This window comes from Bicyclus anynana, chromosome 8, assembly GCF_947172395.1.
Source record: "Bicyclus anynana chromosome 8, ilBicAnyn1.1, whole genome shotgun sequence".
NCBI lineage: Eukaryota > Metazoa > Arthropoda > Insecta > Lepidoptera > Nymphalidae > Bicyclus > Bicyclus anynana.
In genome coordinates, this window is record NC_069090.1 from 16399639 (window position 1) to 16417583 (window position 17945).

At 43.0% G+C, this 17945-nt stretch overlaps 1 protein-coding gene across 1 annotated transcript; it reads left to right on the forward strand.

Moving 5' to 3' along the window:
* The first annotated feature begins 252 nt into the window (after positions 1–252).
* Positions 253–12841, forward strand: LOC112045905 (malate dehydrogenase, mitochondrial). The gene is made up of 6 exons (XM_024082290.2): positions 253–425; positions 508–718; positions 8633–8829; positions 10248–10487; positions 11046–11138; positions 11912–12841. Exons 1-6 carry the CDS (start codon positions 348–350, stop codon positions 12119–12121), a joined length of 1029 nt encoding a protein of 342 aa, XP_023938058.1. The 5' UTR covers positions 253–347; the 3' UTR covers positions 12122–12841.
* The last annotated feature ends 5104 nt before the right edge of the window (positions 12842–17945 follow it).

Genomic DNA, 17945 nt, shown 5'->3' on the forward strand with positions numbered 1-17945 from the left:
ATTGTCAAGTGTCATTAATGACTATTAAAAGTTAAATCCACAGATAGTTAGGTATTAATGAAATTTCGATTCGACTTCGATTTTTAATGTAGTAACCAGTGGATCATATATTGAACACTTGTAACGAAAGAAGTTCATAACGCGATTATTGTGTGACAGATATTATCATCGTGTGTGGACAAAATTAATTTAAATATTTAAAAACCGGCAAAATAAAATCGTACTTTAGTCGCATGATCGCATTGATGGCATTCGCATCACTAGTTATCTACAGCAAAGGTCAGCAGGGTCGTCGTGTTACCAAATTATCTTATTTTATTATTTATTAAAACTACTTTGAAATAAACATGTTTTCTCGTACTTTAAAACCTATCGCTTCAGTGGCTGCACAGAATGGTGTTAAAAACTTCAGCACTTCATCCCAGGTAAACTACTTTTCTTTACTACTTCATTACCTAAAACATGAAAAACTTTCCATAATCCGTTAAAATGCTTTGAATTTTGTAGAAAAACTTCAAAGTTGTGGTGGCTGGGGCTGCTGGTGGTATCGGCCAGCCTTTGGGCTTGCTGTTGAAGCAGAATGCCTTAGTAACACGATTGGCCCTGTATGACATAGCACCGGTCACTCCTGGAGTCGCGGCAGACCTATCCCACATGGACACCCCAGCCAAGGTCTCGGGACACAAGGGCCCTGAGCAGTTGGACGACGCTATCAAAGGTATATAGGTTACTAGTAAACTGTCAGTTATTACATAACTTGTTATCTGTGTGAATAACCTTAAACCTACACGTTAAAGTTGGCAACTCGTCAGGGTCAAGTGCACGTTCTGGATAACTGATTTGATTGACATAAACTTTTCCTGTTACAAGTTTCTTTTACCTCTATAACTTCATCTTATTCTGTTGTAACTATTTCCCTGTTACAATTATTTTCTTACCTTGTATACCTGAATGATATAATTTACTTACTTTGTTCTGGGAGGTTTTCCACTTAATATGCATTACTTATATAGCATAGTTTGTCAAATTAATTAACTTAAAATTTTATTATTTCTTTTATTTTACAAGTAAGTCCTTGACTACAATCTCACTTGATGGTAAGTGATGATGCAATCTGAGATGGAAGATGGCTAACTTGTTAGGGGTAGGATGAAAATCCACATCCCTTTTGGTTTCTACATGACATCATACTGGTATTCTAAATCGCTTCTTTACTGGTAGGGTGGTAACTGGCCACAACCGGCACCTTCCACCAGCCAATATTGCATCTGCCTACAATGAACTGCATTTGAATGAATTTTAAGCAATGACTCAAATGAGACAATCTGTATCATCAAATACATCTTGAATTGTACAATCAGTCAAACATTGGGAACAGTGGAAATTAAGTATATGGCCACTCATATATAACAATCACTGAGCAACTGCATCAATTAAATTCAATGACAAACTCCATTGTCCATTTATTATTTTAATTTGAGTATCCAGTTTATAAAAACAACTTGATAACTATACACTGTGTGTAGCTGTAAAACACTTTCTTATACATAGATCATAGCATCTATAATTATGGTAATTATTATACTGCTAAACCAAACAGATCTAAATACTTCTTACTGTGCTTACTCCATCCTAAGACTCCATCATCACATAATATAGGGTGTTGCGGAGTATTTCCCATAACTTCAAGGTTTTAACATATCCACATATCCTATATGTGGACATGTCAAAACCTTAAAGTTATAGCCACAATGCAAAAAAGAAATTTTACTTTTTCATACAAAGTAATTCAAATAATTCTGGCTATCCATGTAACACACGCCTGTATCTATCCTTGCCTTAAATACATAATTGTAGTGGTTAAGAGTGTCAATATCAATGAGATATTGTTACTGTTACAAACTCACTTCACACTTCTTCACTAGTTAGCTACTTCATGATATGTATCAATGAATCTAGGTCTTAATATAAGGATGCGATATAAGGGACATAATTTAAGATCTATTTGCAAATTAATATATTTTACTCTGAAAATATTAATTTTAGAACACATGTTCTTTAGACATTTTTAATTAATTTTCCCTAAAAAATATAACCCTAGAGTTATGGGAAATACTCCCGTGCACCCTGTATAGTGTATTTGTATACATGACATTGAAAAATATAGTTTTTCCATAGTTATAGTTTCATCAAGTGATCATGAAAGAGCACATTAAGTAAAATGATGTGATCATTATGTCATATTACAGTCAACAATCATGAATTATGGACAGACACTCCGATCTTGGCAGCCGTCCCGTGCGGTCGTCTGTCCTCGCCTATGCAGGTTTTCGATCCCACGGTGGAGGCCACCAATATTGGTTCTTCTTTTGAGAGGGTGCTAGTTTTTCTAGTACTGTCTTGACCACCGATTTCGTTGTGCTGTGTTGTGTTGTGTTCTGCGTTGTTCTAGTGTAGTTAAGTGGTTCCGGTCCGTGAGTACACTAGAATAAGAGTAGGTACACCCACGTCACCTAAAGGCGTGGACCACTAGGGCCACACAGTAGGTACTCACCTCCCCGCCCCGGTGGGGAGGCCCTGTTAGTTCCGGGGTCCACTATGGACCCCAACTCCGTTCCGCCGCCGTACTTGGAGGCCCTCTTCAAGGACCTCCGAGTTAAATTTCCAGGCTATCTGGAAAGTTTTATGTCTTCGCAACCGATTGCGTCTCAAACCGTGACTTTGACTCAAAGTCAACCCCAATCAGGTAGTCCCCTTCCGGGAAATGCCGCCACGTCCCCCGCTATCCCCGCAACCCCCGCGCCACTCGTGACCCAGCGCCACGTGCTACCTGCTCAGGTAGTGCGCCCGCCGCTGGGCAGCCAATCCGCGGCCCGCGACCCACGTGTCTCGGCCTCGGGTCGCCCGGCAACACCGATTCCGGCTCCGTCCGTAGGGCCTAGCGCGCCTAACGCGCTCCCCGGCCCCTCAGCCCACCCAAAGGGCACTTTGCCACCCTCCCGCGAATCTATGACTCGCACTCCGACCAACACGGTCCATAGGCCTTCCGCCATGGACATTTGCGATATCCCAGAGTCGCAGGGCTCACCGGCTCCAGTTGACGATGGCTTCACCGTCGTCGTAAGTAATCGAAAACGGCGAAAGGCTACTAAAACCGACGCTCAGCCCACTACCACTAGCAAGGTCACTGTGACCGAGAGCCAAGCTCGGTCACAAACCTTATCCGATTCAGACTCCGAAAGTGAGGACTCTCCTATGGAGGAACCTCGCAAGGAGAAGATCCCCCCAATGTTTATTAGGGACAAGGACGCATGGGCAAACAAAATTGTCCCCATGCTAATAAAAAACAATATCCCTATTCCAAACGCCCAGCTTACCACCTTAGGTATTCGTGCGGAATGCGAGTCATCCGGTGACCATAGGCGTCTGACAGCTTTATTGAGGTCAAACTCAATAGGCTATCACACTTACGCTCTGAGCGATGAGCGAGTCCTCCGCGTAGTAGTCCGCGGTCTCCCCAAGGAGCTTGATACTGAGCTCATCAAAGCCGACCTGCTTAAACAGGATCTCCCCGTCCAGGAGGTACACCGAATGTACCGATCACGCTCAAAAGAGCCGCTAGACCTCTGTCTAGTGATCCTCGAGCTCTCTCCTGAGGACAAGAGGATATACAACTTGAAGGCGATATGCCACCTCTCTGGCCTCTCCTTTGAGAAGCCCAACAACCGTGGCCGCATAGGTCAATGTCATAGATGCCAGACCTATGGACACTCTCAAAGGAATTGTTTTGCCCGTCCCAGGTGCGTTAAGTGCCTGGGAGATCACGGCACGATAGATTGTCCCCGCAAGGAACGGATCGCTGAAGTGCCCCCAAGCTGCGTGCTGTGCGGCGAAGCCGGCCATCCCGCGAACTATCGCGGATGCCGGAAGGCCCCACAGCCAGGCAAGCGAAGGGGCAGGGCAGCGGGCCGCAAACCGGCGGCACCCAAAAAGCCCGCTCACAGGTTTGTTCCAGCGCCGGTGCCTACCACCAACGCTTGGAACAAGCCATTGTACGGAGCGCCTAACGCTCCTTGTGCGGCACCGGCTTCTCCGGTCGCCAAACAGCCCCCGAGGGCCGCTCCTGCGGCCCAACCCCCTCTCTCGGCCCCTCAAGCCTCGTCCAAACCTTCATACGCGACTCACTCCTTCTCGGATGTATTCCGTATGGAAGAATACGATCTCTTCATTGAGAAATATAAAGTAGACCCCCTAAGGGCAATAGGCGAGCACAGTATCATGCTCCGCGCGATCGAAAACTATAAAAATTTTCTAAATGGCTCACAACGGTAGATTAAAACCACATTCCCTGACTGTCGGCTTCTTCAATGCAGACGGGCTCACCGATAAATTACTCGAGGTCCGCGAATGGATAAGCGACCACAAACCGGACATCTTTCTGGTGCAAGAGACCTTCTTGAAACCTAGCCTTCGCGATCCCAAAATAGGGAATTACCTAATGATTAGAAACGACCGGACCACCCAAAGGAAGGGAGGTACAGCTATATATCACAGAAGGGCTCTTCACTGCACTCCTCTTGATCCTCCCGAGCTTACTAACATGGAAGTCTCAGTATGTCAGGTCAGTATGACCGGCCATCCGCCGATCACACTGGTTTCAGTTTACCAACCCTGCGGTAAACGTTTCTTAGAGAGTGACATTCAGACACTCCTCTCCTTAAGTGACTCCGTCATTTTGGCCGGTGACTTTAACGCTAAACATACAAGTTGGCTCAACGCTTATAATAACACTAGCGGCAACACTCTAAGAAGACTGACTGACCGCGACGATGCTAATTTCATTTTGCTCACCCCCGACAAACCAACACGTTACCCGAGACTGACGGACACACGAAACCAAACTCCGAGCGTACTGGATCTGGCACTCGTAAAGAACATCACTCTTGAAGTGAGTCCTTTGGAGGTGTTCTCGGATCTGGCCTCGGACTCGGACCACAGACCAGTTATACTCCAGCTTGGCCCCCCGCCCTCCACGACCCCCCCGACCAAAACTATAATTAATTACGGGAGACTGTCTGAGCGTCTCAAGTCCTTGGCTTCACAGCACCTAGATCAAATTCCTGACGAGATAGAAACGTTAGGCGAAGCGCTCGCAGCTTCTTCGAACCTAAATGGCCATATTCGCGAAGCAATGAAAGATTGCACCAAGGAGGTCCCTGCCTTCAGCAAGGCCCCCTTGTCGTCGGACCTACGGGCCCTACTAACGGATAGAAACGCACAGCAAAGACGCTACGAATCTGAACCGACCCGACAAAACGCGAGTCTTCTTTGGACTCTCGGAAGACGGTGCAAGCGTCGCTTGCGCTGGCGTTATGACAGACAATGGGACGACCGACTGAGAGAGCTCGAGCCATCGCACGTAGCCTTCTACGACGTGGCAAGGTATCTCAAAGCCGACCGCCTCGCAGCCACCCCACCTCTCAAACGCCCTGGCCTCCCACACGCGATCGAGGACATCGATAAGGCCGAATGCCTAGCCGACAGTCTGGAAGCCCAGTGCACTCCAAGCACTACGGCATTTGTAAAATCACACGCGAAAAAAGTGAAGTCCGAACTCACTTCTATCTTATCTCGCCCCCCGGACGGAGTCGAAATTACCCCTACGTCATGCGAGGAAGTCTCTGCAGTTATCAAGGGCTTGCGCAAAAAGAAGGCTCCGGGGCCTGATACGATTAGCAACAAAGCTCTAAAGCTTCTCCCGGTCCAGATAATCAACCTCCTGGTGAACATCTTCAATGTTCTCCTAGCTCACTGCGCCTTCCCAGACGCATGGAAAGAAGCCACGGTCATTGGCATCCACAAGCCGGGTAAACCCCGCGACCTCCCGACTAGCTACCGCCCAATTAGTCTTCTCAACACCATTGGCAAGGTGTATGAGATAATCATTTTGAATCGTCTCAAAGCCATTTGCGATGAAAAGCAACTTCTCATCAAACAACAGTTTGGATTTCGATGTAAACACTCATGTGTTCATCAAGTGCACCGCCTCACGGAGCACATTCTAACCGGTTTTAATTCATTTCATAACCCCATCGCCACCGGGGCGCTCTTCTTTGACGTAGCTAAAGCGTTTGACCGCGTCTGGCACGAAGGCTTGATATTCAAACTAAACCGTTTCGGCGTACCAAACAAAATGGTACGCTTGCTACACAGCTTTCTGTCCAACCGCACCTTCAGGTACCGTATAGACGGCACTCTCTCTTCACCCAGACAGATTCGCGCAGGAGTCCCTCAGGGCTCCGTGCTCTCCCCGCTTTTATACTCGCTCTTCACAAGCGACATTCCCACCGACCACCCGGGCGTACACGTCGCCCAGTTTGCGGACGACACCGCACTGTACGCGACGGCAGTAAACCGGGTCCACATTAGAGCCCGCCTCCAGAAGGCGGTAAACATTATAGGTAAATGGTTCCGCCTTTGGCGTATAGAAGTCAACCCAGAGAAAAGCGCAGCCGTGCTTTTCACCGGCAAAGCGGTCTCCCGTCTCAAGTCCGGACTCAAAGAAGTCTCCCTTTACGGAGCACCCATCCCCTGGCAACGTACTGCCAAGTACCTAGGCGTTACCTTCGATAACCGCATGAGCTTCTCCATGCACGTTAACAAAGCGAGAAAAAAGGCCGCATACGTAATGCACCGCCTTTACGCTATGATAAATAAGAAAAGTAAATTGTCCCTCCGCTCAAAGCTAACGCTTTATAAAACTACGATCCGTCCGATCTTAACCTACGCTAGTGTAGTGTTTGCCCACCGTCCCAAAGCGACCCTTAGGCCGCTTCAAACCCTACAGAATCGTTTTCTGCGTCAAATCACGGGCGCGCCGTGGTTTTTACGCAATAACGACCTCCATAGAGATCTAGAATTACCGACAATAGCTAAGTACATGAAACAGCTCTCTCAAAACTATTTTGACAGAGCTGCCATCCATCCCAACCAACTAGTGGTTGAGGCCTGCAATTACACTCCCAACCTAAACGCTAACTGCAAGCAGAGGCGTCCCAAGAACGTCCTTTACGATCCAGACGATGACATAACAACCGACAATGCTTCCCAGGTAACACAATCACAAGCTACACAGCGTCTTCGCCGGCGAAGACGAGGTCCCCGATATCTAACGTCACCCGGACGTGGGTTTTCTAACTCACGATCTTGGGGGCGTCCGGACTGATTCACTCAGGTCACGGTTACCTCCTCCAGAATGGCCTTCTAAGCCGAGGTCCGAGTCTCATAGGAGACGCCCTTAGAGAGCCGTTCCGTCCTCTATCTTTCTTTCAGCCTTCGGGTCACATCAGGCGATGCTTCTGCGCTCGCCCAACCCCCCCGGTGACGCCGTAGTGGTTCCGCAGGGAGCTATCGGCACCTACTCAGACAGAAAAAAAAAAAAAAAAAAAGAATTATGGACATTTATCTTATCTATTGTAACTTCCATAAAGTTGTTTTTTAACTCTGATAATAAATTTTATTGTTTATTATTTAAAGGAAACTAAATGTTTATTTCACATAATGAGATTTTGTGATTTTAAAGTTAAATATTGGAAATAAAGCAATGATGTTTATACTATAATGGTCAGAATAACTTTAAAACTTTTTTTCTTCTAATTAGCACAACAAGCATGATGTCTTATAATAATAATTACTGATAACAATGCACTGCCCTGTGTCTGTCAACTTCAGAACAGAAATACCATACAATTCATTAATAGATTCTTCAAAAATATCTAGTGATTCAATAAAAGAAATATGTATTACACTAAAAAGCAAGAAATAACATCACTTTTGGTTTGGCATCAACTCCACAACTTCAGGAGGATCAGGTTTCTGAAAAAAGCTACATGCAGTATGAGCATGCAGTACCAATTTGTGCTTTGCAGTGGCCATTTTTTGTCTTTTGTGTCAAAAAAGTTAGTAATACAAAACAAAACTGAACATACAGCCAGAGACAGTAAAATGGTGAAATCTAGAGTAGGCCATGTCAATTAATTAATTGTAAATTAAGTAAATAAGTCATTAAGTATCTAGTACTTGGTACTAGTAGATACTTCTAAACACAACAATCCTGAATCTTCTATATACAGTGAGTTCTTGCAACTTGCTTGATGTTGTCAGTCGACATGCTGCCCTATTCACTAATTTTGGACTATTAGCCACCTAATATAATTAACATCAAATCAATAATGACTGCATTTCTTGTAGTGTGTAAAGCACTTAACAAAATTCACAATGGGAAACACACTGTTTCGGCGGTAATCTCGTGAGCAAGGTCCAAGTATTTTGATACTTTTTCCTTTTCAGCTTTAACCAGATTATCGTCATGTGGAGCAGTAATATCAACAACTATTGCACGACGCACTGACCGATCGACTAGCACTATATCAGGTCTATTGGCTACAATATACCTGTCAGTGATAATCATTCGGTCCCAGTAGAGCAATGCACTGCTATTTTCAAGAACCTATAGTAAGGCATCTCAAAATCGATAAGACCATACTGAAGAGCAAGCTGTTGGTGGATTATCTTGGCTACTTGATTATGTCTGTGCAAGTATTCGCCGTTAGTATTGTTATTAATTGTCCAGGCGCGGACCTGGTGGTGATCCCGGCGGGCGTGCCGCGCAAGCCGGGCATGACGCGCGACGACCTGTTCAACGTGAACGCGTCCATCGTGCGCGACCTGGCCGTCAGCATCGCCAAGAACGCGCCCAAGGCCGTCGTGGCCATCATCACCAACCCCGTCAACTCCATGGTGCCCATCGCCTCCGAAGTGCTCAAGTCTGTATGTACCTACACATTACCTAAGACCTCCAGTAGCATTCACTTCAATGACATTAAATTAAATTTATCACATGTTATCACCAACGTGACATGTGACGAAACGGAAATGAAGGATTATTTTTATATAAATATTCTGAAATGATGGCGAAAAAATTGATCTGTAATATATATTTTTTAAATGTTTTTCTATATAATGTATCTTTAATCGACTTCAAAAAAGGAGGTTTTTTTTTCTTGTATGTATGTTGCCTGATTACTCGAAACTACTGGACCGATTTGAATAATTTTTGAAAAGCATGGATATTGCCAGGAGGTTTGTTTGTCCATTATTTCGTTATACCTACCCATTTAATACTACCTTTAATACTACCTTTATTACTACCTTTTACTACCATTTATTACTACCTTTATTAAGAATATTAAATTTTTTATCATGACATTATTACACTAATAGCTCATCTATTAAAAACTCAAGAAAGATGAAAACAAGCATTTTTGTAAAAATGTATCAACTGGAATGAAAAAATTAAACTTGGCACGATTCGAGTTCATACTAAAAAGAAGGTCATGAGATAACTTCATGGTTCGAAAATAAAAACAGAATGTGGTCCTCGATTTTTGCATACTCACATCCTCACAATGCCAGGTCTATAATACATATAATGTCCAACTAAGGGTACCAACGCACTATCCGGTTAGCCGGAATGCGGCTAGCCGTGCCGGCTGACCGCAGGACGCGGTTGCGCTTGCGGTTAGCTGGGTGACGGAGAGCCGCAACCCTAACCGGAAAGTGTGGTTAGAAACCGTCATGGTTTGCGGTTGGGTCGACTAGAAGAAGCAGCAGGTATTTATTATACTTACTCGCGTTACATAAAGAACAAGAAACAGAAAAAAGGGTACTGGGTGCATCCTTATTTGCAAGCTCAAGATGAGAGTAAGCATTTTCAATTGTTTTTTGAAGAGCTCAAAAAGTATGGAGACAAGTTTTTTGGATATACTAGAATGAGTCTAAAATCGTTTGAAGAACATTGGAGCATATTAAAAATCCATATTTAATGCGCTAGCGTCGATAAACACGTTCACCGTCAATGGCGGGCAACCGCAAACTGGCGCTATCCGCGTAGTGTGTAGAGCAACCGTCCGGCTGGCCGTCAGCCGGGCCGCAGCGCTCAGAACAACCGGACCGGTCAGCCGGCAGCCGCATCGCAGACTTTCTCGTACAAATATTAGATTACGGCCATCTGGACGGCTGGCCGCGTTCCGGTTAACCGCATAGTGCGTAGGTACCCTTAGGGAGAGGCCACATGGTGCGGTGCGGCTGCGGCGTCCAGCATATAAATATCAATGATATACCACAACGTGCGTTGCGGTATATGCGCACCGCACCGTGTGGCCACTCTAAGTGTCGCGCGTCCGCAGGCGGGCGTGTACGACCCCAAGCGCGTGCTGGGCGTGACGACGCTGGACGTGGTGCGCGCCGCCGCCTTCATCGGCGAGATCAACGGCGTGGACCCGCAGAGCGTGCGCATCCCCGTCATCGGCGGCCACTCCGGCGTCACCATCATCCCGCTGCTGAGCCAGAGCCAGCCCGCCGTGCAGCTCTCGGACCAGGCCAAGATCGACGCGCTCACCAAGCGCATCCAGGAGGCCGGCACCGAGGTGAGCTTACTGTACTGTAGCTTGCCAAGTCCCTTGATGACACGCCCATGATATGTGGACCATCAGGAGTGTTACGAACAAGCTATATACACATACTGATTACTGTAGTCTGTTGGTGGTGTACCGTGGTATTTAGTTAATGTTTGCTGCAGAAATAAAGAAAACAGCGTAGAACGATGCTTGATCAATTATTATGCTCACATTTCGCCGTTAAATATTTTTTGTGTTTTATTAAATGTGACACTCATATTGTAGCCTCTAACCATGTTACTGTCGTCGTGCGCCGCGATACAATACAATACAACAATAATGTCCATACAATGTCCATTTCATATTAGATAGCGGGTTTGGACTGTTTCAACTGACGCAGTCTCAAACGTCCATAAAGGGCTTTATCAATATCAACTACATTAGGGAGAAGCCACGCGGTGCGATGCGGTCACGCGTGTGTACAGCGATGCGACTAAACATGTCCGGCGCGACGCCGCACCGCCGCACGGCTTCACTCCTAAGTTACTCGTATGTGGAATTGTTAGTCATATAATATGTGGTGTGCAGGTGGTGAAGGCGAAGGCGGGCGGCGGCTCGGCCACGCTGTCCATGGCGTACGCGGGCGCGCGGCTCGCCGGCGCCGTGCTGCGCGGACTCAAGGTGAGGCGCACACTTTTTTTTTTTTTACAAAGAATATTTGCCATATTTTTAAATATGATCAATATGCCCATTCCCCTCCAACTAATCCGGAAAGACTGTATTAGGAGTGGGTACGACAGTAGACCAACGGGGCGGGGATCGAACCACCTCCCCTCGTTGGTGAGTCCGACCACTCTAACCATTGAGCTATTGAGGCTTCATATTGTTATTGACTTGTCGACCGCCTTCAATTAACAGTGACATGTTTAAAATTTAAATAATTTAACACCATTTGCCGCTTTCGGGCAGACACTTTTTATACATAGATCAACATACTCCATAGTACATAGGCCTCCTGCATGGACTTCAGGACAAAACGGCCTGGTACTGGCAGCAACCAGCGACTCCCTGCAACCAACCCGCTTGATGTCCTCAGTCCATTTAGTGAGGGATTAACGAACACGGCGCATTTTGGTGCAGTCTTCCATTCCAGCAGTTTGGGTCCCCAACGTCCATCGACTTTTCAAACTATGTGCTCTGCCCCTTAAGCTGTGCGACTCGCTGAGCTATGTGACCTTGGGTTTTTTTTAACGGATCTCATTTCTGAATCAATCACGCAAAAGGAAGAACATCTATGTATCCGTAAGTCGTCACTTACGGATACATAAATGTGCTACCTTAACTCTACTCTCCATAGTTTATTAGAGATCTCCCACCTCTCCCAAGCAATCTCCCCTTTCGTTAACCGCCCTTTTTGAAAATATTTTTTATAATCTAAAAATCTTATTTTCAAGGGCGAATCCAACGTGGTGGAGTGCGCGTACATCAAATCGGACTTGACCGAAGCGGCGTACTTCGCGAACCCCGTGCTGCTCGGCAAGAACGGCGTGGAGAAGAACCTCGGCTACGGAAACCTCAACGACTACGAGAAGCAACTTCTGAAGGCGGCCATCCCTGAACTGCTGAAGAACATCAAAACCGGCGAAGACTTTGTAAAGAAGTAGACGACTGCCAAAATTGGGGCGAAACCAGGGAAACCAAATTGAGATTGTAATACCCAAAGTGCGTAGTTATGGCAGTTTTAGACAATTTTTTATAGTTGTGACCATTTAAAAGTATTTTGAAACGTTTTCTGTATAATCAAGTGTTAATATAGCTACATACAACTGTCTATTAAAGTGTTAATGACGTCACAAGATTTAACATCATATCAATATTGTGTCATGTCATGACCCCATCCATATTGATTTGTTGATAAATTATTATTTATTTGAAACAATTATATTGAGTAAAACAGATCGGCAGCTTTGTTATTTTTGATTGCATAACGTAATGAAGTATTACTGTGTAAACAAATTAATAACTTTTAATTCCATTGCGAAAACCAATATACTATTTATTTGCGTTACCTAAGTATTACCATCTTTTTTTTATATTACCATGTTACAGTATACAATTTGCTTAAGTATTTTCTTTAAATATAAGCTAAAATCGTTATCCTGGTCACTGCTCCATAGAATAATGGTGTGAATGTGGTGTATCAAAAAGTTTTTTGTTAAGTTTACTTTGTTCGGATTATTTATTGCATTTTATCGAATATTTATTGCGTTCTCAGTTATTTGTGATAGATAAATGAGTATTTGTTAAAATGTATGACCATTTTATGTACCTACATCATTCGCCACTGAAAGTGTTGAGCGTTGATAATAAAACTTATTATTATTTGAGTGTTTTTCTTATATGTATTCCTAACTAGCTGCATTTCTGCATTATTCGGCAGCTATTTATTGCACAGCCTCTGGCGAGATCACGAGATACTTCCCTTCATATCGTAGACCAATCAGGAGCCTCTGTCGATCTGTTCATTAATCGGATTTGTTTCCGCTTGCCGTCACGTGGTCGCCAGTTAGCAGCGCTTATCGCAGTTTAAGATCGTAGCTCATTAGAGCCTCACTAATATGTATAAATAATAAATACTAACCACTCGAGGCAAGGCGGTGCGGGTCGGGTCCTGGGTGGGTCTAATGAGCTACGACCTTTAAACTCATCATCGCAAACAAAGATTTTATACTATAAGATATGCTACTAGCACGATGCTACTTATGATGAACACGTCGAAACTGAGTCTTAATTTCATTTATGATTTAGACGCATAGTAAATAATGAAAGTTATATTTAAACAAATAATACCTAAATATTAATACATTTATCTACATTGTCGAGTTGTGTGTTCAGGAAGTGTAAAAACTATTAATAATGTAAGTAAATACAAAATTGTGCATGTGTGCGCGGTGCAGTAGCTAAACTCAGATCACTTTGTGCGGTGCTTTTGTAGGTAGGTATGTAACATACCGAATAGTACAAAATCTTTGGTCGTAAGGAGTTTTTAAACGAGACCAAGAAAAAGAAAGAATTTGCAATATAATTTGTCGAAGGTACCTAAACAACTTGTATTGTCAGACTTCTCAACCCACTTCAAAAAATAAAACCAGCGAGCGTTTGTGTTTTAGTATTGTGCAAATCAACAACATTGTACATACCTAAATACACACGATACACACGATTTACACTTAAACTTCAGCTGTTTTAAAACCGCAGACAGACAATTCAATTATTGATTAAATTCAGATATCACTGCAAACTTATCTGATATTGAAAATATCGCACAGTTTGTGGTACAAACGCAGGTGTGATTGCTTCTCATAGAACTCGATGTATATCTCCATCATGAGCAGCACCAGGTAAGCGGAGAACACCGTCACTCCGGTCCACGAACGGTTCTTGGGCGTGCCGCTAATCCTCGCACTTTCGGACATATTCAGTTTGGCGTGAAATCAACATTTATTTAGGTGAACTCACTTGGGCCTTGATTCTTTGACACTACGATACAAACTACGCACGATATTAACATACTATTTGGCAGCTTTCTGTAGGAGTCATCGACGACGTCACAAAGAGTGATTGGCTTTTAACGTTATGTACAGATTTGCAGATTCTCTTTCGATAAAATATCGTATATTATGTCCTACCTAATAGTACCTAGAGGATCCGAATATAAGACGGCCATAGCTGGGCATTAACTCGTTAATCCGTTAACCGTTAATTAACGAAGTTAACATTTTGATTAACGGATTAACTTTTAAAAATGTTAACGGACCCGTTAACTTCCGTTAATATGCAGAAGTCCGTTAATCGTTAATCCAATGCCTACTATTTACAGCGCGACGTGATTTACAGGTTTAGACAAGTAAGAAATTATTAAAGATTTTTTTTTTCAAATAAATCAACAAATTACTATATTTATGTTAAAATTATTGATAAAATCAACTAAAAACAAATTATGGCACTTTTCCCCAGTGCTCACCTTTATTTTTCCAGTGGTAAATTTTAGATCTCACACAATGATATAAAAATGCAATATTAACCAGTCATATTAACGGATTAACGATTAACGTTAACTTGCGTTAATTCTTCCGGAATGTAACGCTTTAACGTTTAACGAAGCTAACTTTTTTTGTAGCGGATTAACGATTAACGAAGTTAACTATTTGATTAACGGTGCCCAGCTATGAAGACGGCCTATAAAAAATGACTTTAGTTATCTTCCATGGTTTGTATAAAAATTCAGTCAAACCATAAACTAAACATATTTTGAACTAGCGGACGCCTGCGACTTCGTCCGCGTGAAATTTAGTTTTTCACAAATCCCTCGGGAACCATGAATATTTCCGGAATTATTTAATCCAGAGTAAAATCTATTTCCATTTTTTTCAGCCAAATCGGTTCAGTACCTACTTGCGGCGTTAAAGAATAACAAACATCCAAACCAACAACCAATCAAACATCCATACAAACTTTCGCGTTTATAATATTAATAGGATAGTACCTATTTGTGAGTCAACTCATTTCTAATAGCACTTGAATGAGAGTAAGTCATCCCGTCACCTGTAAATGAGCAATTCTTTGCAGATGCAAGCGCTACCTACCCACAATATCCTAGACTTTGCCAGCTTGTCAGCATCAATCTGAGACGTGTAAGGGCCAAGGCCACAACTTAACACGCAACTCTTTCACATATACACGACTGCATTTATGAACTACAAAACGTACCAACATCATAAAATTATTGAAAATAAAACACACCAAAGATTTGCATCTTATTTATTGATGTGTTCGCCCAAAACTTTGTTTTCGCTTACGATTGGACTTACAAGGATTATCTTTTTCTTTCGACTACTTACAATACGTTACAGTTTTATTTATTTTATAAACAAATCATCACAAGTTGTGGGCCGCCGCCGCCGCCGCTCGCTCGCACGCAGACAAAATTAATTTAATCAGTCGGTTTACACAATAGCTCCATACATGTACACGCCTGCACGCGTCCCCGCCTGCGCCGCAGCCGAGACATACTCCTAGTGTTGCTACAGTAAACTTTATCACCGTATAATAAGCGTCGTGTTAAATGTTTAATAGGTCAAGATAAGCTAACATTTCAATAGAATAACCCGGATTATTTGTGACATTTGAATCGTATCTTTCTGACGTCAAATACTTGAACTAATCCAGATGAGATAGATCGCGGACACGCTTCCAAATGTCACAACTCATCAGAGGTTTGTACACTATTATTTAAATGATATATAGAGACAGCACTCAACATTCACTCATTTGTCATAGTCAAATATAAAACAGCAAACATGTACATTCGTATCAACAAGTATCGTCCTCTCACGCACTACAGTGCAGACGCAGGGGAGACGCGGGCAGCTCTCGAGATATTCCACAGAACAGTAGCGCGCGGGCGGCGGCGCAGCGCCCGGTCCGTCGGACCGACCTAACTAGAAAATGAAAATCTCTATCGTACTCATTAAACTAGCCTGTATAATTACAAATGCACAGTATGTATACAGATAACCATACGCGTTTACATTACAATATGTATAATCATAATTTACCGTTTCCTCTCCGTAGCACTCGCACGAGGCGTCCGGACTTCGCGCCGCGACTGTACAGATGCGCTATTTACATGTCGACAATGAACGGTTCAGCTACGCGTATACTAACTCGAGTGAAGATGCGACAGCGAAATCCGAAGCGAAGCTACGCGACTGTCGCGCGACCTGCGTGCGGCCGCCGCGCGACAGCCGCACGCCCGTCAGAGCGAGGAATCTGCGCAAGGCCCGGGGCGAGGTTTATACAAACTATACACAATTTACAAATACTTAGGTGTAGATATGGACGAAGTCGCGCGACGATCCTACGCTACCGGTGTTGAGATGGAAGACTGGGTACATATTAAAGTTCCTACGTGTGGCTGCCCCTTAGTTACGCAGCGGCAGTGCTGTACACGGGCGGCCCATCGCACGGACGACCACGACCGACATTTATACAATATTAATACGAATAAAATTAGATAAAATCATAAAAAGTCTTGACAAATAAGTATTATTAAAAACGCGCGGCTTAAAAACAATACATAATTAAAAATATACAACATATAATACAATAGCCTGCTTGTCAATGACTTGTAAAACCCTTTCAAAACGCGACTATCTCACACCCGTGCGAATAGGCCCTTACATAGAATATATCCATCTCAAAAGGTGTGTTCACACTAACGCGCATCTTCCACTTGCGTCCACTATACGGCAACATAGCATAGAAATAAAAAAAAATTGCAAGTTGAAAATGAAATCGCACTAGTGTGACCACATCTCGATACACGCAATACGGAATAATGTACATTTTCAAAAATATCATTCAAGTTAATAATAGTTGATATGTTTATTAATAAATGACTTGCTTAATACTATAAATAATTTGTTGCCCATATTACACCAACAACAGTCAAGAAGATTTTCGTTTATCATTCAACATTTTACTAATTGAATTTCCATTATTTAAAAAAAAGAGTCAATAAATAATAATTAAAACCAATAAACACGATATTAATAATTAAAAACGCGATTAATTATAAACGATAGTTTCGGTCGAGATTTCATACATTACAATATTCAGCGTATTCCGCTAAAGGTAAAACTGTTTTGAAAACGCCATTACTCGGTGTTGCGTCGAATACAATACAAATACAACATTTAACATTAAAAGACAAAACAAGTTGGAAATAAACAACAAATAAATATGTATTCAATATTCACACAGTCTCACTCTACGTCAACAACAATCATCAGGCGCGCTGCGGCAGCAGATTCCTCATAAGCATGCTCGCTTTACTTACATATTACGGTGGAGACACACTTGTAACACGCATCGCTTCATTTCATTAATGTTATCCAATTTTGTATTCCTTTATCAAATTTAACTGGAACGATCGATCGATTTCTTTCAAACATCTTAAAAGTAAATAATGCTAATATAAAAATTATAAATTCCTAAATTGACCTACCAATGTACTCATATCATCCCCAGACATAACTTAATGATATATTTTCTTTCTTTCTTTATTATATTCTGTAACCTCAACTCCTGTAAGTTCAAGGTGTGACACAAAAAGTGATTCAATAAAATAAGAAGCACCATAAATGCGTGTCGCGCATCGTGGCACGAGTGTGCCTCCACCTCTACATCATGTCGTCGATACAATTTACACAATAATACATTTTAATCGCTCTGTTAAAATAAAATGTCAACAACAAATGTGGCATACAGAAATATCGGTTATAAAAAATCTGTGCATATATCGGATCACATTGAATGTCACTCGATTAAAGCTTCATGTAACACAAAACAGTGTCTGCTCGGTCTACGTCACACGTCACACGTCACGCATCACACGTCACGTGTCACGCGTCACACGTCGCACCA